The 23,948-nt window shown below is 50.5% G+C and overlaps 1 protein-coding gene across 1 annotated transcript in view; it reads right to left on the bottom strand.

The window, feature by feature from the left end:
• Positions 1-23,948, bottom strand: part of LOC147116293 (mixed lineage kinase domain-like protein) — a 65,298-nt gene that overhangs the window by 10,000 nt on the left and 31,350 nt on the right. The window contains exons 3-4 of the mRNA XM_085991124.1: positions 21,986-22,172; positions 6,743-6,840 (exon numbers count right to left, since the gene is read on the bottom strand). Of these exons, the coding sequence (XP_085847250.1) occupies positions 6,743-6,840; positions 21,986-22,172 (285 nt within the window). The remainder of the gene's footprint in view (positions 1-6,742; positions 6,841-21,985; positions 22,173-23,948) is intronic.

Here is a 23,948-nt window from a genome sequence, read left to right as displayed (position 1 = left end):
ACGTCAACCCCCTCATCTCCGGAATCAACCGAGTGAACCTTCTCTGAACCGCCTCGAGAGCAAGTATATCTTTTCTTAAATATGGAAACCAAAACTGCACGCAGTATTCCAGGTGTGGCCTCACCAATACCCTGTATAGCCCCCTGTTTGTCCAGTGTTGGGATATTTTTAGTGTCCTCTACTGTAAAGACTGATACAAAATATTGGTTCAGCGTTTTTGCCATCTCCATGTTCCCCACCACTAGTTTCCCGGTCTCATCCTCTAAGGGACCAATGTTCACTTTTGCCACCCTTTTTCTTTTTATATAACTGTAGAAACTATTGCTATCCGTTTTTATATTTTTTGCTAGTTTACTTTCATAATCTATCTTCCCTTTCTTAATTAATCTTTTAGTTATTCTTTGCTGGCTTTTAAATACTTCCCAATCTTCTATCCTCCCACTAGGTTTGGCTACTTTATATGCCCTTGTTTTCAGTTGGATACTATCCTTTATTACTTTACTAAACCACGGACGGCTATCTTTTCTTTTACTCCCCTTTTTCCTCAGTGGAATATATTTTTCTTGAAAGTTGTGAAATATCTCCTTGAATGTAGACCACTGCTCTTGTACCGTCCTACACTTTAATCTATTTTCCCAGTCCACTTTAGTCAATTCTACTCTCATACCTTCATAGTCTCCTTTATTTAAGCTCAGTACGCTGGTTTGAGATCCAACTCTCTCACCCTCCAACTGAATTTGGAATTCAACCATGTTATGGTCACTCATTCCAAGGGGATCCTTTACTGGGACATTTTTTATTAATCCTGTCTCATTACACAGGACCAGATCTAAGATTGCCTGCCCCCTGGTTGGTTCAGTTACATACTGCTCAAGGGACCCGTCCCTAATGCACTCTATGAACTCTTCCTCAAGGCTGCCATGCCCAATTTGATTAGTCCAGTCAATATGAAAGTTAAAATCCCCCATGATTATAGCTGTCCCCTTATTACAAGCCCCAACTATTTCCTGATTTATACTCCGACCAACAGAGTTGCAACTGTTAGGAGGCCTATAGACTACACCCACTAGTGACTTTTTCCCCTTATTATTCCTTATCTCCACCCAAACTGTTTCACTATCCTGATCCTTTGACCCAATATCATTTCTGACTATTGCAGTGATTCCATCCTTGATTAACATAGCAACCCCACCTCCCTTTCCTTCCTGTCTGTCCTTCCTAATTGTCAAATACCCCTGTATGTTTAGTTCCCAGTCATGGTCACCTTGCAGCCATGTTTCTGTAATGGCCACCAGGTCATAACCAGGTGTAGTTATTTGTACCGTCAACTCATCTATTTTGTTATGAATGCTGCGTGCATTCAGCTAAAGAACTTTCAAATATGTGTTGTGACAATTTATTCCTGCTTTTACCCCTTTTACTACTTTACCTTTATCTTTATACATTCTGTCCCTTCCTGACATGCTCTGGTTTTTAATTCCCCTGCTACCTTGCTCTATTGCCTTCTCCGCTGTCATTTTTATTTTTTGCTCTCTTAATACCGCCCCCCCACTACTTAGTTTAAAGCCCTCTCTACAGCCCTAGTTATTCAATTCGCCAGGATTCTAGTCCCAGCACTGGCCAAGTGAAGTCCGTCCCAACGGAACAGCTCTCTCCTGTCCCAGTACTGATGCCAGTGTCCCAAGAAGCAAAACCCATTTCTCCCACACCAGTCTTTGAGCCACGCATTTAACTCTCTAATTTTATTTACCCTAGCCAAATTTGCTCGTGGCTCAGGTAGTAATCCAGAGATTATTACCCTTGTGGTTCTGCTTTTTAATTTGACCCCTAACTGCTCAAACTCCCTCAGCAGAACCTCTTTCCTTGTCCTATCTATGTCGTTGGTACCAACATGGACCATGACAACTGGATCCTCCCCCTCCCACTCCAAGTTTCTCTCCAGCCCAGAGGAGATGTCCTTAACCCTGGCACCGGGCAGGCAACACAGCCTTCGGGACTCTCGCTCTCGGCTGCAAAGAACCCTATCTATCCCCCTAACGATACTATCCCCTACCACTACAACATTTCTTTTAACTCCCCCCACTTGACTGGCCCCCCATTCCACGGTGCTGTGGCCAGGTTGCACATCCTCCCCGCAGTCCCCGTTCCCGTCCTCACAGGGAGTAAGAGCCTCAAACCTGTTGGACAAGAGAAGAGCTGCGGCTCCTCCAACACTACCCCCTGGATCCCCGTACCTGCCTCACTCCTAGTCACACCATCCTGTCCCTGACCACGGACTACATCTGAATTAATTAATCTCAAAGGTGTGACTACCTCCTGAAACATAGAGTCCAGGTAACTCTCCCCCTCCCTGATGTGTCACAGTGTCTGAAGCTCGGTCTCAAGCTCATCAACACAGAGCCAGAGTTCCTCTAGCATCAAACACTTACTGCAAATGTAATCACTGTGAGCATCAATGGTGTCCACCAGCTCCCACATTTCGCAGCAGTAACACATCACCTGTTCTCCCATTCTATGTAATTAATTAAATTTATTATTATTTAAAAGACCCTCTGCCCCTATTCTAGGTGAGGATCACACCTCTAATTAAAAGAACTTACCAACTTATAAAGGTTTTAAGAAGAAAGACAGAAACAGCCCCTCACTCCGCACTTGACCCGAACTCTCTCACTTACCAAACTCTCAGCAGAAGCACTCTTTGCCACCCGCACTCCGTGCCGCTGCACCGCCACTGGCCTTTTTAAACTGTTAGCAGCCAATCAGACACCCCGGTTCAAATGGTTACAGAACCAGATCTCTTTATATTGCTTTGCTGAATCAGTGTTCAAACCGGACACAATACTCTTACTGACAGAGACTATTCTATGGGATCTTTATATCGGATTTCTTTTATGCCACAAAGTAACAGTCTGTCAGATACATCTCTGTGCCCCAATCCAAATAGGTTGAGTTCATGACACAGCAATGTGGCTGACTCTTAACTGCCCTCTGAAATAGCCTAGCAAGTCACTCAGTTGTAACTAACTGCTACGAAACAAAATAATACGAATGAAACCAGACAGATCACCCAGCATCAACCTCAGCACCGGCTACAGATACGGCAACGGCACACCCAGTCCAGTCGACCCTGCAAAGTCCTTCTCACCAACATCTGGGGACTTGTGCCAAAATAGGGAGAGCTGTCCCACAGACTAGGCAAGCAACAACCTGACATAGTCATACTCACAGAATCATACCTTTCAGCCAATGTCCCAAACTCCTCCATCACCATCCACCAGCAGGACAGACCCACCAGGGGTGGTGGCACAGTGGCATACAGTCGGGAAGGAGTGGCCCTGGGAGTCCTCAACATTGACTCTGGACCCCATGAAGTCTCATGGCTTCAGGTCAAGCATGGGCAAAGAAACCTCCTGCTGATTACCACCTACCGCCCTCCCTCAGCTGATGAATCAGTACTCCTCCATGTTGAACACCACTTGGAAGAAGCACTGAGAGTAGCAAGGGCACAGAATGTATTCTGGGTGGGGGACTTCAATGTCCCTCACCAAGAGTGGCTCGGTAGCACCACTACTGATGGAGCTGGCCGAGTCCTGAAGGACATTGCTGCCAGTCTGGGCCTGCGACAGCTGGTGAGTGAACCAACACAAGGGAAAAACCTACTTGACCTCATCCTCACCAATCTACCTGTCGCAGATGCATCTGTCCATGACAGCATTGGCACCGCACAGTCATTGTGGTGACGAAGTCCCGTCTTCACACTGAGGACACCCTCCATCGTGTTGTGTGGCACCACCACCGTGCTAAATGGGATAGATTCAGAACAGATCTGGCAGCTCAAAACTGGGCATCCATGAGGCGCTGTGGGCCATCAGCAGCAGCAGAATTGTATTCGACCACAATCTCATAGCCTGGCATATCCCTCACTCTAACATTACCACCAAGCCAAGGGACCAACCCTGGTTCAACAAGGAGTGTAGAAGAGCATGCCAGGAGCAGCACCAGGCGTACCTAAAAATGAGGTGCCAACCTGGGGAAACTGCAACACAGGACTACATGCATGCTAAAAAGCGGAAGCAGCATGCTATAAGCGATCCCACAATCAACGGATCAGATCAAAGCTCTGCAGTCCTGCCACATCCAGTCGTGAATGGTGGTGGACCATTAAACAACTAACGGAAGGAGGAGGCTCCAAGAATATCCCCATCCTCAATGATGGTGGAGCCCAGCACGTGAGTGCAAAAGACAAGGCAGAAGCGTTTGCAACCAACTTCAGCCAGAAGTGCCAAGTGGATGATCCATATCGGCCTACTCCTGAGGTCCCCACCATCACAGAAGCCAGTCTTCAGCCAATTCGATTCACTCCACGTTGTATCAATAAACAGCTGAGCGCACTGGATACAGCAAAGGCTATGGGCCCTGACAACATCCTGGCTATCGTGTTGAAGACTTGTGCTCCAGAACTAGCCGCGCCTCTAGCCAAGCTGTTCCAGTACAGCTACAACACTGGCATCTATCCGACAATGTGGAAAACTGCCCAGGTATGTCCTGTCCACAAAAAGCAGGACAAATCCAACACGGCCAATTACTGCCCCACCAGTCTACTCTCAATCATCAGCAAAATGATGGAAGGTGTCATTGACAGTGCTATCAAGCAGCACTTACTCACCAATAACCTGCTCACTGATGCCCAGTTTGGGTTCCACCAAGACCACTCGGCTCCCGACCTCATTACAGCCTTGGTCCAAACATGGACAAAGGAGCTGAATTCCAGAGGTGAGGTGAGAGTGACTGCCCTTGACATCAAGGCAGCATTTGACCGAGTCTGGCATCAAGGAGCCCTAGTAAAACTGAAGTCAATGGGAATCAGGGGGAAAACGCTCCACTGGCTGTAGTAATACCTAGCACAAAGGAAGATGGTTGTGGTGGATGAAGGTCAATCATCACAGCCCCAGGACATTGCTGCAGGAGTTCCTCAGGGCAGTCTCCTAGGCCCAACCGTCTTCAGCTGCTTCATCAATGACCTTCCCTCCAACATAAGGTCAGAAATGGGGATGTTCACTGATGACTGCACAGTGTTCAGCGCCATTCACAACTCCTCAGATAATGAAGCAGTCCATGCCCGCATGCAACAAGACCTGGAGGACATCACAGAAGTGCCAGGCAATGACTATCTCCAACAAGCAAGAGTCTAATCACCTCCCCTTGACATTCAATGCCATTACCATCGTCGAATCCCCCACTATCAACATCCTGGGGGTCACCATTAACCAGAAACTTAACTGGACCAGCCACATAAATACTGTGGCAACAAGAGCAGGCCAGAGACTAGGTATTCTGCAGCGAGTGTCTCACTTCCTGACTCCCCAAAGCCTTTCCACCATCTACAAGGCACAAGTAAGGAGTGTGACGGAATACTCTCCACTTGCCTGGATGAGTGCAGCTCCAACAACACTGAAGAAGCTCGACACCATCCAGGACAAAGCAGCCCGCTTGATTGGCACCCCATCCACCATCTTAAACATTCACTCCCTCCACCACCGGCGCACCGTGGTTGCAGTGTGTACCATCTACCAGCAACTCGCCAAGGCTTCTTCGGCAGCAGCTCCCAAACCCGCGACCTCTTCCACCTAGAAGGACAAGGGCAGCAGGTGCATGGGAACACCACCGCCTCAAGTTTCCCTCCAAGTCACACACCATCCTGACTTAGAAATATATCGCCGATCCTTCATCGTCGCTGGGTCAAAATCCTGGAACTCCCTCCCTAACAGCACAGTGGGAGTACCTTCACCACACGGACTGCAGCGGTTCAAGAAGGTGGCTCACCACCACCTTCTCAAGGGCAACTAGGGATGGGCAATAAATGCTGGCCTTGCCAGCGACACCCAGATCCCATAAACGAATAAGAAAAAACTTACACCAGAATAAGGTTAGTGCAGGGGAAAATCAATGTGAAGGAGTCACCCTGCCGACTCTCCTGCACTTCCCAACATAGGAATAGGAGGAGGCCATTCAGCCCCTCAAATCGGTTCCGTCATTCAATTAGATCATGGCTGATCCGTATCTTAGCTCCATTTACTTGCCTTGGTTCCGTATCCCTTAATATCCTTCCCTAACAAAAATCTATCAATCTGAATTTTGAAATTTTCAATCCCAGCCTCAATAGCTTTTCGGGGGAGAGAGTTCCAGGTTTCCACTGCTCTTTGCGTGAAACAATGCTTCCTGACATCACCCCCTGAACGGCCTAGCTCTAATTTTAAGGTTATGCTCCCTTGTTCTGGACTCTCCCACCAGAGGAAATAGTTTCTCTCTATCTACCGTATCAAATCCTTTAATCATCTTAAAACACCTCAATTAGATCACCCTTTAATCTTCTATACTTGAGGGAGTACAAGCCTAGTCTGTGCAACCTGTCCTCATAATTTAACCCTTTTAGCCCCGGTATAATTCAGCAGTTATCCAACAGCAGCACCACATCCATGGGATCAGTCATCAATGGAACCTGATCAGCAACGTAACAGTGTGAATCCCAAGCCCAGGGAACGGAAAATGGAACTCACATCATCTTGGGAGTTCTGAACCTGAAACCCCAGGGAGGGGAGTGGGGCGGGGGCAGGGGTTGGTCGTCAGACCTATCCAGTAATTTAACAACAGATGGAACAGTACTGTATTATTATAAACGCACAAGCACTCTGCAGTCACGGTGTGAATTCACACACTCGCACTTGTACCTGGGTGCACTCACCTTCCCCACTCATACAGATTCCATAAATACGCACAATGTTATCCGACCTGAACTGATTCATAGTTTCAGCTTCTCTCAGGAAAATCTTCTGAACTTTGCTGTGATGGAAAAAGAAGGGTAGTTATTTAATAGTGAAGAGAGGATTGTGAGAAGGTTCGGAGCATAATTTGCTGGCAATGTGTGCCACAGAGTGGTCGGCCATAGAAGGGCATCAGAGGTCATTAAATCATAACATCTTACAGCACAGAAGGAGACCATTCAGCTCATCGTCCCTGTGCTGGCTCTTTGAAAGAGCTGTTCAATTTAGACTCACACCCCAGATTTTTCCCCATAACCCTGTGTGGTAAACCACTAATCTGCCTGTACAGAACATGTCTGGGCATGCCTCAGCTGGCTCCGCCCCTGGCTCCACCCGTAAGCCCAGGTATAAAGGTAATTGACCTCCAGTCCCCCTGGCTTTAAGGATCGGTCTACCAGCAGAGGCATGCTCGTATTCTTTTGTTAATAAAAGCCTACTTGTTATAAGTTTAACTCTTAGTCTTCTGGAGTTATTGATGGCGCATCAATTTTATTAACAAAAGGTTTTGAAATGGAGCAAATCCTGAAACCGGAACGCCTGGAACTGGACCCTCAAACGGCGGATGCATCAAATAACTTCGAGCACTGGCTGAGCTGCTTCGAAGCATTCCTGCAGGCCTCCAGCACTACCGTCAGGACCGAAGCCGACAAACTGCTAGTACTGAACTCACGGGTGAGCCACCAAGTATATTCGATTATCCGAGACGCTGTATCCTACACGGCCGCTATCACGATACTAAAAGAACAATATACTAAGCCAGTCAACGAGGTCTATGCTAGACACCTCCTGGCTACCCGCAAACAGCGACCCGGGGAATCGGGTGACGAATACCTACGGGCACTGAGAGTCCTCGGCCGGGACTGCAAGTGCAAATCGGTGACGGCCGCGGAAAATACTGATGACCTAATCAGAGACGCCTACGTCGCCGGCATTAGGTCCAGCTACACTCGACAGAGACTGCTAGAGCAAAGTGGGCTCAACCTGCAGAAGGCTGCGGCCCTTGCTAACTCGCTGGACGTGGCCCTCCGAAACATGGATGCCTACCCCCCCGACCATACGGCCCTCCCCGCCCCATGGATGTCGCGGGGGCCGCCATCTTGGGACACGGCAAGGCCACAGGCCTGCGCCACGCCACCACCGCCACGGCCCACCTGCAGCCCAACTACAGCTGCGATGTCCAGAGGCTCAAAGTGCTATTTTTGTGGCCAGGCCAAGCACCCCAGACAACACTGCCCGGCGAAGGACGCGATCTGCTCCAAATGCGGAAAGAAGGGGCACTATGCCAAAGTGTGCAGGGCGAAACCGACCAACTCCAGCAGCGCCGCGTGTGAGCCGTGCAGGTCGCCATCTTGGACACCACCAGCCGCGTGTGAGCCATGCGGGCCGCCATCTTGGACATCACCGGCCGCGTGTGAGCGGTGCGGGCCGCCATCTTGGATGTCACTTTGGGACCAGGCCCCTGACTCCCCCACTGCCTCGCGCGAGCACAACAGCGACCCACCGACCTCAACGATGGCCTCCATCATCCTGGACCAATCCAGGCCTCACCAACTGGCCAGGTCCACGATGGACATCAAGGTAAACGGTCACGCAACAAACTGTCTATTTGACTCCGGGAGCACGGAGAGCTTTATCCACCTCGACACGGTGCGACGCTACTCCCTATCAGTCATGCCCACGCGCCACCGGGTCTCTATGGCCTCCAAGTCCCATACAGCGGACGTCGGCGGCTACTGTGTAGCGACCCTGACAGTAATGGGCACAGAGTACAAAGACTTTAAACTCCTTGTCCTGCCACAGCTCTGCGCTGCTGTGCTACTGGGACTGGATTTCCAGTGCCACCTAGAGAGTGTCACGATGGCGTACGGCGGGCCCCTGCCCCCACTTACAGTCTGCAGCCGGCAAAATTTAAAACAACCGCCGCGCACAATATGCAGCCTATCCACCCTGAAAGTCAGCCCCCCCCCGTTGTTTGCTAATCTCGCCCACGACTGCAAGCCCATCGCAACAAAAAGCAGGCGGTACAGTGCCGGGGATAGAAGCTTCATTAAAATAGAAGTAGAGAGACTCCTGCGGGAGGGGATTATCGAGGGCAGCACCAGCCCATGGCGAGCCCAAGTAGTGGTCGTGAAGACCGGCGAGAAACAGCGCCTGGTCATTGACTACAGTCAAACAATCAATAGGTATACCCAATTAGACGCATACCCCCTTCCCCGCATATCTGATATGGTCAATCAGATTGCACAGTACCGGGTATTCTCTACCATTGACCTGAAGTCGGCATACCACCAACTCCCTATCAGACCTGAAGACCGCCAGTATACTGCCTTCGAGGCAAACGGCCGCCTCTACCACTTCCTCAGAGTCCCCTTTGGCGTCACCAACGGGGTCTCAGTCTTCCAAAGGGAGATGGACCGGATGGTTGACCAGAACGCGCTGCAGGCCACTTTTCCCTACCTGGACAATGTCACCATCTGTGGCCATGACCAGCAGGGCCATGACGCCAATCTAGAAAAATTCCTCCGAACAGCCCAGCGCTTAAATTTGACATACAACAAAGAAAAGTGTATGTTTCGCACCACCCGCCTCGCTATCCTTGGCTGTGTAGTGGAAAACGGAGTCATCGGCCCCGACCCCGACCAAATGCGCCCCCTTCTGGAACTACCCCTGCCTCACTGCCTCAAAGCCCTGAAGAGATGTCTGGGGTTTTTCTCTTATTACGCCCAATGGGTGCCCAATTACGCGGACAAAGCCCGGCCCCTTATCAAGTCAACCTCCTTCCCCCTGGCGGCAGAGGCCCGTGCAGCCTTCACCTGCATAAAAGAGGACATTGCAAAGGCTACATTGCACGCCGTGGACGAGTCCATCCCTTTCCAAGTGGAGAGCGATGCGTCTGACTTCGCCCTGGCCGCAACCCTTAACCAGGCGGGGAGACCCGTGGCCTTCTTTTCACGAACCCTCCAGGGCCCCGAAATTAGACACTCCTCAGTCGAAAAGGAGGCCCAGGCTATAGTGGAGGCTGTACGGCATTGGAGGCATTACCTGGCCGGTAAACGCTTCACCCTGCTCACTGACCAACGATCAGTAGCATTTATGTTCAATAACAAGCAGAGGGGCAAAATCAAAAACGACAAGATATTGCGGTGGAGGATCGAATTATCCACCTACAATTATGATATCTTATACCGGCCCGGGAAACTTAATGAGCCCCCGGACGCCCTATCCCGTGGAACATGTGCCAACGCACAGGTCGATAGGCTACGGGCCCTCCACAACGATCTCTGCCACCCGGAGGTCACCAGGTTTTTCCACTTCATTAAGGCCCGCAACCTGCCTTACTCCATCGAGGAGGTCAAGACCATGACCAGGAACTGCCAAGTCTGTGCCGAATGCAAACCGCACTTTTATAGGCCAGACAGGGCGCACCTGATAAAAGCCACCCGCCCCTTCGAGCGCCTAAGCGTAGATTTTAAAGGGCCCCTCCCCTCCTCTGACCGCAACACGTACTTCCTCAACATCATTGACGAGTACTCCCGTTTCCCGTTCGCTATCCCCTGCCCGGACATGACCAGCGCCACAGTCATCAAATGTCTCAATGACCTCTTCGCCATATTCGGTTTTCCCAGCTACATCCATAGTGACAGGGGCTCGTCGTTCACGAGCGACGAGCTGCGCCAGTACCTGCTCGAAAAAGGGATAGCCACGAGCAGGACCACCAGCTACAACCCCCGGGGTAACGGACAAGTAGAAAGGGAGAACGCGACAGTGTGGAAAACCGCCATGCTAGCCTTAAAGTCCAGAGGCCTCCCAACCTCCCGCTGGCAAGAAGTCGTCCCCGATGCGCTTCACGCCATACGGTCACTACTCTGTACCGCCACGAACGCCACCCCTCACGAGAAAATGTTCGTCTTCCCTAGGAAATCCACCTCGGGGACATCGCTACCACCATGGCTGACGTCTCCAGGGCCCGTCTTGCTCAGGAAGCACGTGAGGGGCCATAAAACAGACCCCCTGGTCGAAAGGGTCCACCTCCTCCACGCCAACCCACAATATGCATACGTGGCGTATCCTGACGGGCGGGAGGACACGGTCTCCATACGAGACCTCGCACCCTCAGGTGCCACCGAAAACACCATTACCCACTACCCATTACCATTACCCACTACCATTACCCACGACACACCCCTAGAAGGGAATTCACATCTAACCCAAGTAGACGGCACGCCAGGGCCCTGTGACCCACCCTTATACACCCACCGACCCCGCACCCACGAAGACGACACGCCGGTGCTCCGGCCCACGCGGGAAACGGCCGCGGGAAAAGAACCGCCGCAGCCGGCACCACGACGATCACTACGGCAGACAAGACCCCCGGAGAGACTTGCCTATACGAGCTTCTGAGACACTTCACCCCGCCGGACTCATTTTAAACAAGGGTTGAATGTGGTAAACCACTAATCTGCCTGTACAGAACATGTCTGGGCATGCCTCAGCTGGCTCCGCCCCTGGCTCCACCCCTAAGCCCAGGTATAAAGGTGATTGACCTCCAGTCCCCCTGGCTTTAAGGATCGGTCTACCAGCAGAGGCATGCTCATATTCTTTTGTTAATAAAAGCCTACTTGTTATAAGTTTAACTCTTAGTCTTCTGGAGTTATTGATGGCGCATCACCCTGCAAATTAGTCCTCTTCAAGTATATGTCCAATTGCCTTTGAAAGTTCCTGTGGAATCTGATTCCACCACCCTTTCAGGGAATGCGTTCCAGATCTTAACAACCCTCTGTGTGAAGAAATTTCTCCTCATTTTCCCTCTAGTTCCTTTGCCAATTATTTTAAATCTACAGCCTCTGTTTACCGACCCACTTGCCAGAGGAAATAGTTTATATCGGGATCTGTTATACGTAACAAAGTAACAGTCTGTCATATCTGTGCCCCAATCCAAATAGGATCAAAACCCCTCATAATTTTGAATACCTCTATTAGGTCTCTCCTTAACCTTCTCTGCTGTAAGGAGAACAATCCCAGCTTCTCCAATTTCTCCACATAACTAAAGTCCCTCATTCCTGGTATCATCCTGGTTAACCTCCTCTGTACCCTCTCCAGGGCCTTGACATCAATGTTCCCTGTAAGCTGTGTGGCCGCGTGGCCGCGTGGCCACACAGCGCTCCAGGGAACCTGTGCAGCCGGCTTGCCGGCTTTTCAATGTAAAAACAGTGCATGTTTTGAATGGCTCGCGCAGCCCCTTAAAGGGCCAAAAAAAATTACAGGGAACATTGCTTGACATCCATCCTAAAGTGTGGTGCCCAGAACTGAGACTGAAGCAGAGATTTGTAAAGGTTTAGCGTGACTTCCTTTTTCTTAACTGCCTGATCAACTTGCCCTGCCACCTTCAAAGATTTGTGAATATGCACCCCCAGGTCCCTCTGTTCTTGTCCCCCCCCTCAATATAGTACCATTTAGATTATACTGCCTCTCCATGTTGTTCCTCCAAAAGTGCATCACTTATCTGCATTAAATTGCATTTGCATTGTGCCTGCCCATTTCACTAGTCTGTCTATGTCCTCATGAAGTCTGCTATTATCATGCTCACTATTTACTACGTTGTCAAGTTTTGAATCATCCGCAAACTTCGAAATTTCACTCCCTATAGCGAAGTCCAGATCATTTAATATAACAAGACAAGCAATGGTCCTAATACTGACTCCTGGGGTACTCCACTGCGTACTTCTCTCCAGTCAGAACAACATCCATTCACCACTACTCTCTGCCTCCTATCCCTTGGTACCCAACTTACCACTGTCTTTTTAATACCATGTGCTTTTATTTTCCGAATAAGTCTGTTATGAGGTACTTTATCAAATGCCTTTTGAAAGACCATATATACAGCATCTGCACTACCTTCATCAACCCTCTCTGTTACTTCATCAAAGAACTCCATCAGATTAGTCAGGCATGATTTGCCTTTAACAAATCCGTGCTGGCTGTCCCTTATTAATCCATGCTTCTCCAAGTGAGAATTAATTTTATACTTGACAATGGTCTCTAGTAGTTTTCCCACCACGGACATTAGACTGATTGGCCTGAAGCTACCACCTACCAGATTTATCTCTCTCTCCTTTTTTGTACATTTGCAATCTTCCAGTCCTCTGGCACCACTCCAATATCCAATGTCCTCTGCACAGTAATTTACTAATCCCAACCTGTCTAGTGGAGATGCTGACTGGGATCTCTCTTTAGGGAAATCCCAGTGCCCTCTCAGCAGGGCAGAGAGAGCGAGAGAGAAGTTTTAAAAAGAGGGCATGGGGAAGATCTAGCTCGTCCTACTCCTCAGGTCTAGGTTCTTCTTAAACCATTTTCATACCTCTCCTACCTTGAAAGCAATACCTTTATTCATGTATATAGAACATTCCTAAAATTAAAATGAAGTGTCCAATAGCACCCCATACAGAAAGCTGAGACTCAACAATGCTCTAGTCTGTAATGTAAACCTGTCTATTTGATTACAAAAGCAAAATACTGCAGATGCTGGAAATCTGAACTAAAAACAGAAAATGCTGGAAATACTCAGCAAGTCAGACAACATCTTTGGCGAAAGAAACAGAGTTAACGTTTCAGATCGATGATCTTTCATCAGAACAACAACAACAACAACAACTTGTATTTATATAGCGCCTTTAACATCGTAAAACGTCCCAAGACGCTTCACAGGAGTATTAAAAGACAAAAAAATATGACACCGAGCCACATAAGGAGAAATTAGGGCAGGTGACAAAAAGCTTGGTCAAGGACGTAGGTTTTATGGAGCATCTTAAAGGAGGAAAGAGAGGTAGCGAGGCGGAAAGATTTAGACAGGGAATTCCAGAGCTTAGGGCCTAGGCAACAGAAGGCATGCCACCAATGGTTGAGTGATTATAATCAGGAATGCTCAAGAGGGCAGAATTAGAGGAGCGTAGATATCTCGGGGGCTTGTGGGGCTGAAGGAGATTATAGAGATAGGAAGGGGGAGGTTTAAACTAACTTGGCAGGGGGATGGGATACGGAGTGGAGCTATAGTAGTGGGTGATACACAGCCAAATATAGAGGAAAAAACAAGTCAGCCTGGAAGGCAGAGCAAATATGTAACAGCACAAGGGAGTATGGCAAGGCTGGATGGCATTTATTTTAATGCAAGGAGTCTTGCGAGTAAGGCAGATGAATTGAAGTTGTTGATGAACACATGGGAGTATGATATTGTTGCTATCACAGAGACATGGTTGAGAGAGGGACAGGACTGGCAGCTCAATATTCTGGGGTATGGAATCTTCAGGTGAGACAAAGGGGGGTGTAAAAGAGGAGGGGGTGTCGCAATATTAATCAAGGAGTCAATTACTGCCGTAAGGAGGGATGCTATCTTAGCAGGTTCCTCTAATGAGACCATATGGGTAGAACTTAAAAACAAAAAGGGGGCAAGCACTTTGCTGGAAGTGTACTATAGGCCCCCAAACAGTCAGGGGGAGATAGAGGAACAGATATGTAGGCAAATCTCAGAGAAGTGTAGAAATAATAGGGTAATAATAGTACGGGATTTCAACTTCCCCAATATTAACTGGGATAGTCAGAGTGTGAAAGGCTTAGAGGGTGCGGAATTCTTAAAGTGCACCCAGGAGACCTTTTTGAGCCAGCATGTAGAAAGTCCTACAAGAGAGGGGGCGGTACTGGACCTAATTCTAGGGAATGTAGCCGGGCAAGTGGTAGAAGTGTCAGTAGGAGAGCATTTTGGTGACAGTGACCATAATTCGGTGAGATTTCAGGTAGTCATGGAAAAGGACAAAGATGGACCAGAAATAAGGGTTCTAAATTGGGGGAAGGCCGATTTTAATATGATAAGGCAGGATCTGGCCAAAGTGGACTGGGATCAGCTACTTGTAGGAAAATCCACATCAGAGCAGTGGGAGTCTTTCAGAAAGAAAATAGAGAGAGTTCAACGCCAACATGTTCCCGTAAAGGTCAAGGGTGGGACCAACAAACCCAGGGAACCCTGGATGTCAAGGGATATACAAGAATGGATTAGGAAAAAAAGGGAGGCTTTTGGCAGATACAAAGGACTAAGAACAGTGGAAGCCCTGGAGGAGTATAGAAAGTGCAGGGGGTACTTAAACAAGAAATTAGGCGGGCAAAATAAAGGAAAATCCCAAGGTGTATTATAAGTATATTAAGGGCAAGAGTAGGGCCCATTAGGGATCAAAGTGGCAATCTGTGTGTAGAGCCGGAAGATGTAGGTGAGGTTTTAAATGAATATTTTGCATCTGTGTTCACTATGGAGAAGGATGATGTAGGCATAGAAATCAGGCAGGGGGATTGTGATATACTTGAACAAATTAGTATTGAAAGGGAGGAGGTACTAGCGGTTTTAGCGGGCTTAAAAGTGGATAAATCCCCAGGCCCTGACGAGATGTATCCCAGGCTGCTGTGTGAGGCAAGGGAGGAGATTGCAGGGGCTCTGATACAAATTTTCCGAACCTCTCTGGCCACTGGGGAGGTGCCAGAGAACTGGAGAACAGCTAACATAGTACCATTATTCAAGAAGGGTAGTAGAGATAAACCAGGGAATTACAGGCCAGTGGTAGGTAAATTATTGGAAAAAATTCTGAGGGACAGAATTAGTCTCCACTTGGAGAGGCAAGGATTAACCAAGGATAGTCGACATGGCTTTGTCAGGGGGAGATCATGTCCAACCAATTTGATCGAATTTTTCGAGGGGGTGACTAGGTATGTGGATGAGGGTAGTGCAGTTGATGTAGTCTACATGGACTTCAGTAAGGCTTTTGACAAAGTCCCACATGGGAGACTGGTCAGGAAGGTAAGAGCCCATGGGATCCAGGGCAATTTGGCACATTGGATCCAAAATTGGCTTAGTGGCAGGGTGCAGAGGGTGATGGTCGAAGGCTGTTTTTGTGACTGGAAGCCTGTGTCCAGTGGTGTACCGCAGGGATCGGTGCTGGATCCTTTGCTGTTTGTAGTGTATATTAATAATTTAGATATGAATGTAGGAGGTATGATCAGTAATTTCGCAGATGACACAAAAATTGGTGGAGTGGTAAATAGCGAGGAGGGAAGCCTCAGGCTATAGGACGATATAGACAGGTTGGTCAGATGGGCAGAACAGTAGCAAATGGAATTTAACCCTGAAAAGTGTGAGGTGATGCATTTTGGGAGGACTAACAAGGCAAGGGAATACACAATGAATGGTAGGACCCTAGGAAAGACAGAGGATCAGAGGGACCTTGGTGTGCATATACATAGATCCCTGAAGGCAGCAGGACAGGTAGATAAGGTGGTTGAAAAGGCATATGGGATACTTGCCTTCATTAGCCGAGGCATAGAATATAAGAGCAGGGAGGTTATGATGGAGCTGTACAAAACGCTAGTTAGGCCACAGCTGGAATACTGTGTGCAGTTCTGGTCGCCACACTATAGGAAGGATATGATTGCATTGGAGAGGGTGCAGAGGAGATTCACCAGGATGTTACCTGGGCTGGAGCGCTTCAGCTATGAATAGAGACTGGACAGGCTGGGGTTGTCTTCCTTAGAGCAGAGAAGGCTGAGGGGGGACCTGATTGAGGTGTACAAAATTATGAGGGGCATAGATAGGGTAGATAGAAAGGAACTTTTCCCCTTAGTAGAGGGGTCAATAACCAGGGGGCATAGTTTCAAGGTAAGGGGCAGGAGGTTTAGAGGGGATCTGAGGAAAAACTTTTTCACCCAGAGGGTGGTTGGAATCTGGAACTCACTGCCTGAAAGGGTGGTAGAGGCAGGAACCCTCACAACATTCAAGAAGCATTTAGATGAGAGCACTTGAAACGCCATAGCATACAAGGCTACGGACCAAGTGCTGGAAAATGGGATTAGAATAGACAGGGCTTGATGGCCGGCGTGGACACGATGGGCCGAAGGGCCTCTTTCTGTGCTGTATAACTCTATGGCCTAGAAATTCAGTATAGCCACGTTCGGGGCGCTAAAGTCGGGCGGCCGCTAAAGTTTGCGCCCGGCGCAAGTTCGCACCACCTTCGCCGATATTCAGTCGCATCGCCCCAAGAGGTTGCTGCTGCGCTAAAACAGGCGATGCACGACTATCATTAGGCGCTAAGCCGGCGGTCCGGGGCAATACTCCCGAGGGCGGGCGCAGCGCAGGTGCGGCGAGTTGCTGATTGACGGCAGACACACTGGCGCCAGTCAGCTCTTAAAGGGGGAGGGTGGATTTGTTTGCCTGCCACGCCCTGCACACTGCAGCCCTCAAGCTAGGCCTGACCACTTCTGCTTCATCTGTGCAACGCCCAGGGCTATGGAGAAGGCCAGGGAGAGAGCGCAGCGCTTCAGCGAGGGCGACCTGAGGGTGCTGGTTGGCGGAGTGGAGCGCAGGCGCCATGTTCTGTTCTCAGAAGGTGGCAGGAGGCCACTGCCCAGCGCCTACCGGAAAGCCTGGAGGGAGGTCTCAAACAGGGTGACTTCCAACAGCGTGGTTGCCAGGACTCCTGTGCAATGCCGGAAAAAGTTCAACGACCTCACTCGGGTTGTCAGGGTGAGTACCCTTTCCAGTGTCCTCCTCATCCCTGCATGTGCACCTCAGTTTATGGGCAAAGGGACCTGAAAGCCCTAATGGCCAGCCCTCATCCAGCAGCTATGGGACTGTCATGAAAATCACTTGCACATTCAGCACTTTACACACTGTACAAGCTATTCCACCATGGGAGGCAGTGCAGCCAAGATCAGGGCTTCACACTGTCAGGGCCAGTCCACCATGGGAGGCAGTGCAGCCAAGATCAGGGCTTCACACTGTCAGGGCCAGTCCACCATGGGAGGCAGTGCAGCCAAGATCAGGGCTTCACACTGTCAGGGCCAGTCCACCATGGGAGGCAGTGCAGCCAAGATCAGGGCTTCACACTGTACTTAGAGGCCGTCCTTACTCTTGCAGGCCAAGGTGGCGCACAACCGTAGGAAGCAACGTGAGACCGGGGGAGGCCGTCCTGACGTCAAAGAGCTCTCCGACCTCGACCAGCGTGTGGAGCGCATTATGGCAGGACGGCTGATTGGCCCCGTCGCCAGTGGAGATGCCGACCCTGTTCTGGGCACCAATGGTAAGGGCATCACCTTTTTGACCTCTCTCTTTCCACTTGCGCCTCAGATCAGCATCCTTTGCCACTGTCCGACCAATGCAGTGCATGGCAGCACTCATGCCTCCCTCGCTGCCGCCCTGTCCTCACTCTAAAGCAACTCTTGTGCCTCCCTGCTTTCAGATGGTGAATCGCCAGGTGAGGAGGCGGGCCCTCAAGCTGCCACTGTCAGCGATTCCGAATTCGAGGAGGAGGAAGAGGAAGCCGGCCCATCAGTGCCACCCTCAGCCGCGCCAGCCCATGGCGATGAAGGGGACACGTCTTCCCTGGAGGGGAGCCGGGGGGAAAGGTCGGAGGAGAGTGAAGATCCGGGGCCCAGCGGGCTGCAGCAACGCGGGAGGGGTGGGGAAGCTCGGCGGACTTCTCCCCAGAGGGTGAGTGCAGCCTCCAGTCCTGCTACGGTGAGCGCAGAGGAGGTGCGGCTCCTGGAGGAAATGGCCGTCCAGGCTGAGCGCAGGCACACTGAGCTCATGGCTGCAGTGGCAAGGATGCCTGACTCCATTGAGTCTCTGTCAAGGTGTGTGCAGGAATTCGGAGCAGCACAGGCCAGGAGTCTGCAACAATTCAGTGCAGCACAGGCCAGGAGTCTGCAACAATTCAGTGCAGCACAGGCCAGGAGTCTGCAGGACTTCGTGGCAGCACAGGCGGCTTCTAGCCAAGTACTCAGTCGTGCCGTTCATTCACTGGCTGGTGTCATGCGGACACAGACCAGGGTCACACGGGCACTAACTGCTGCCACCCTCGCTGGATCGGCCAGGCATCGCTAGGGCACTCGCCGCGCAGCAGCAGCCCAGCAGTCTGTTCTTCAGCTGTTTGCTGCGCATGCTGCAGTGCTGGCCCATGCGAGTGCCAATGTCTCAGGCGACCAGGGAGTACCTGCGATCTGTCAGGTTGGCACCATTCCTGCAGCCGACACTGCCACTCCGCCATTGCAGCTGCCACGAGCCACTGGACAGACTGCTGCCGCCCAAGCAGAGTTGGAGCAGTCAGCAGCCGGCCCCTCCAGGGCCAGAGCTGTTGCAGGCCGACCCCCAAGGGCATCTGCCGTCTCGCCATCTGACCCTCAGCAGCCTTCCCCCAGCCTTGCTGCAGCCACTGGGGTCCCATTGAGGAGGAGCTGCAGGGCGGGCAGGGGCCAGTCACGGATGTGAAAGGCATCGCCCTCGCAGGGCAAAAAGTAGAAGGTCTGGCCAAATGCTTTGTGTTTGTTGAAAGGCCGAGACTGGTGTAGTTGTGTTTTTGTAAGGCCGAGACTGGTGTCTTTCTTTTTTTGGTAAGGCCGAGACTGGTGTATTTCTTTGTTTTGTAAGGCCGAGACTGTTCATTTTGTGTTTTTGGAGGGGGCTTCTCTCCATTAGTTTGTAATGTGGGAAGGGCAGAGGTTTCCAAGTAATAAATGTTCTTAAATCGCACTGCCCATGCTTTATTTTGCAAGTCCTGGTTGCCCTGCTCGGCTGAGGGCTTGTGGAGCGGCTACATTCATCTGGTGACATTGGCACAAGCCATTCCCTGAGAGGGGGCCTAGAACCGACGTTCAATAAGCCGCCGACGGGTGGCCTTGCACTTTCTGCCTCCCTCCTGTGCTGGTCCTCCTCATCCTCCTCCTCCTCCTCCTCCTCAGGTGGTCCTCCAATCTCTGGTGGCAGTGGCTGAGTCCTGCGGATAGCCAGGTTGTGCAGCATGCAGCACACGACCACGAAATGGGAGACTCGCTCCGGCGAATATTGTAGGGCTCCACCGGAACGATCCAGACAGCGGAACCGTTGCTTCAGGATGCCGATTGTTTGCTCAATGATGTTCCTGGTTGCTTGATGGCTGTCATTGTATCCCTCTTCAGCAGGGGTGCTGGGCGCACGGAGTGGGGTCATCAGCCAGGTGCACAAAGGATAGCCTTTGTCCCCGAGAAGCCATCCTCGTGGGTGAGGCTGGGCCTGGAACATGTCTGCCACAGAAGTCTGGCGCAGGATGAAGGCATCGTGGCTGCTGCCTGGAACGCGGGCACTGACAGCTAGGATGAGCTGCCTGTGGTCACACACCAGCTGAACGTTGAGCGAATGGTAGCCCTTCCGGTTGCGGTAATCCTCGGCATTCTCCAGAGGTGCCCGCAAAGCCACATGCGTGCAGTCAATGGCGCCCTGCACCATGGGGAAGCCCGCGAATGCTGCAAAGCCCATTGCACGCTGTTGCTGCTTGACAAGGGCCATGGAGAAGGAGATGAACTGACGTCTCCTTCTGAAAAGGGCATTGGTCACCTGGCGGATGCAGCAATGCACGGCGAACTGGGAGATGTTGGAAATGTCCCCAGTAGCGGATTGGAAGGAGCCGGTGGCATAGAAGTTGAGAGCCACCATCACCTTCACTGCCACCGACAGAGACGTCCTGCTCCTCAGATGTGGCTGCAGATCACCGCCAAGCAGGTGGCAGATCTCAGTGACCACCGCCCTTCGGAATCGCAGCCTCCGAACACACTGCTCGTCAGACATGTTCAGATAGGAGAACTGCTGGCGGTATACCCTGGGTGGGTAAGGCCTCCTTTCCCGACGCCTGTTGCCCCCTCTCCGTCTGGCCAGGACTGCCACTCTCACGGCGTCTGTGAGCCCTTTGAATGCAATGGAGAAGGCCAGCGTTTGCACCCATTGCAGCCCCCATTATATGTTTGCAAACAATGATGTGACACTGAAGGCAAAGACAAGTGGAAAGCTGTGGCCTGAAGCCACAAGTACCTGTCCGAGTGTTGAGCCAAAGCAGAAAGCTCTCTACCTTTGTCTCTCTGCAAAGGTCCGTCTCTCAAAAAGGAGTGCTGCGAAATGGCAGCCTTTTCTACTGCAGGAGGTGTGCCCTTTAATTTGCACCCCCCGCGCCCCGCATCGACTGAGAACCGTTCCCCTCTACCAGTCGCTAGGGGCGCCAGGCGCACAATAGGGCGTCGCCACTGAATTTCCGGTTTGGGGCGCACAAAGGGCGTTGCACGAGGAAATGACGTCAGGATCTGCGCGCGCAGCTGAGCGCGCGCAAAGACTTTGCGCCGCCGCTAAATCTTGAGTGAAGTTGGGAGAGGCGCAGATCGCGCTGCGCCCGGCCGCTAGCTGCCTAGCGCCCAACATCTCCTCCTCCTAAGGCGCTACCGGCTGGCGCAAGCAACTGAATTTCTAGGCCTATGACTCTAAGGGGAGAGGCCATGGAGGGATATGAAAACAAGGATGAGAATTTTGAAATCGAGGCGTTGCTTAACTGGGAGCCAATGTAGGTCAGCATGCACAGGGGTGATGGGTGAACGGGACTTGGTGCGAGTTAGAACACGGGCAGCTGAGTTTTGGATGACCTCAAGTTTACGTAGGGTAGAATGTTGGGGGCCAGCCAGGAGTGCATTGGAATAGTCAAGTCGAGACGTAACAAAGGCATGGATGAGGGTTTCAGCAGCGGATGGGCTGAGGCAGGGGCGGAGATGGACGATGTTACAAAGGTGGAAATATCTGACAAAAGGTCATCGACCTGAAACGTTAACTCTGTTTCTCCCTCCACAGATGCTGCCTGACCTGCTGAGTATTTCCAGCATTTTCTGTCTATTTGATTGTTTAGTTTATCACTTTCTGAAAACTCACACTTCTAGGGGCCTGAATCGCCAACCATTACCTCATGCCTTCAGCACTTGGCTGAGTCTTCACCCTCCTAGAATTTCCTCAGATTAAATATTCTGCAGTGAAACATGTAACCCAATGGTTTACAGGGAATCAATATCCACTGCTCGTTGGCTGAATATACCATCTAAACTCACTGCCAATTGGCTGATTGTACCTACACTCGCTGCCTACTGGATGACTGTACCACCCAGACGTGTTAGTAATTGATCACTTTCACTGCCCACAGTTGCTACCCATTGGCTGACTGTACCACCCACACTGATTGCCGATTGACTGACAGTACTGCCAGCACTTGGTGCCCATTGGCTGACTTTAGTAATTATGCGCGACACACTGGCAGCAGGTACGACCTATGCTCATTACAATCCATACTCACTCTATATTGGCGGAGTCACTGATGAAGCGCTTAATGGCAACGGGGTGTTTCAGGAACACTCCCTTGTAATATGTGCAGGTGTCAGTTTTCAAGAAGGGTTTACTGTCCTTCTGCAACTCGTTCATGTTGATCACTCGGATCCTATCCACTGGCGGATGGGAGGCTGCCTCTTTATCTTTAGCTGCATCTAGAAAGAAAAGGGAGAGAGCAGAAAGAACGAGAAGGTTACTGGAGAACCAAATCACTGTCCTGGTTGTGTCGTCACCTACGCACATCCTAAACCTCTTTACAAGATTCTAGCCTTCACAACGTAAAACAGATGAATATACGACTGCATGTGTAGGCTTTGTGGCGATAAACTGTGTCAAGGATTGTATGCTAACTGGGGCTGTGTCCTGTGAGAGCAGGGAGAGGGTCAGTGTCAAATGAGCAGAGGTGGTGAATTGGAAGTAAGCAGTGGTTGCAGGTTGGTGGAGGAGAAGGACGAACGGGTCAGAGCTACATATACATCATAAGCCCTAAAAGGTAGTTACCTATTTAGGCAGTGAATCCCCATTCTTTCCTGCACTGATGGAAGTATTAATAAATTGAGAAGGATCAATAGGTAGACTACACCAAGATAGGCAGCTAAGTAAGAATGTAAAGTTTGGACCAGTCATCCCAACAGAATCACAATCTGCAACTACCTATCTGAGGGAGGGAAACTGTGTGGAGGGCTGTGATATGAAGCAGTCTGCCATGTTTAAGATAGGGTGTATTGAGAAGTTTCCTTAAGGTGGAGGGTTCCTCCAGTTGACGTCTTGTCGCTGGGGATAGAGGGCAGCTTGCACAGAGCATATTTAAATCTTCAAAATAAATTTTTCTTCCACCTCTCTCCCTGCCTCTCCGTAAACTTCACCGATCTCATAGTGATTATCATGCGTATTATGTCTAGCCGAGTGCTCCCCTCCCATTGCTGCCAATTGTAACACCCTTACTGCCCCTCTCACTGAGTTCAGCTAACTGAGCACAGGCTGGGGATTGAAGCGAACACTTCCTGCTCGGGATGGTTCAGCTCCATGCCGGGCAGTGCATTTACATAATATTTGTAGTGATTGTAGCAGAGTGAGGAGTGGGAAGAAACAGGGGAGGCAACTAATTATCTGTGTGTGTGTGGAAGCATAGGCATGTGGTGGTGGTGGTGGCGGTGAAGCAAGAGGTGCATGCGAGGAGGAGGATAGCGTATGAGGATACCAGCATCTTGTATCCTTTCAGCCCTGCCGCTGGCCAAGAGCTCAGCCATACCCCTGCCAAGAAAGGCCAGCACCATCTCCTCCAAGAAGGTGAGGTGAAGCTAGGAATGGGAGGTGTGCCTCGTGTTTGGTACAGATCATTGGTAGGTGAGTGATTGGGTGGGGGCAGGGAGTCGTGCATTGAGCAGTGTGTGAGGTGAGTGGTGCAGTTGTTTGGAGACGGCTTTTGAAGATGTATTCACTGACCTTGACTAGTGGTCTGAGGTCATGAAACTTCTTTTGGTACTGGAGTCAGGTGGTGGGGGCGACACTACTGTCAGTGACGGCCTTGGTGATGTACTCCCACATCCTTCTTTCTGGAGGGCCTCCTGGCCCCTGTGGGTAGAGGATCTCTCTTGCAGTGTTGACCCCCAACACAAAGCAGCTGCATGCGAGACCCTGGGTGCCCCTTCCCTGGCTTGGTGAGCCATTTGTGTTAGTGCAGAAGCAGTTTTACCATTTTTTTAGGTGCGGAACGGAATTCAGCTTTAAGAGCTGACGACTCCCATTTGGGAATTCTTTTAAAAGTTAAGGCAGTTGAGCTGTAAGGGCTAAAAACCATATTTTTACATTTTTATTTTTTTCATTTTGAAAGGCAGTTTCCCTTTCAGAGACCGACACTGCTTTCTGAAATGACAGCCTCGTTTTCAGAGCAGGCTGTTCTTGCTGCAATGACGCTACAGCCACGCTTC

The sequence above is a fragment of the Somniosus microcephalus genome, chromosome 6, assembly GCF_052327205.1.
Source record: "Somniosus microcephalus isolate GS21.2 chromosome 6, FLI_Smic_1.0, whole genome shotgun sequence".
Classification (NCBI taxonomy): domain Eukaryota; kingdom Metazoa; phylum Chordata; class Chondrichthyes; order Squaliformes; family Somniosidae; genus Somniosus; species Somniosus microcephalus.
The sequence above is the reverse complement of the archived record's forward strand: the minus strand, read 5'-3'. Positions and strand labels throughout refer to the sequence as shown.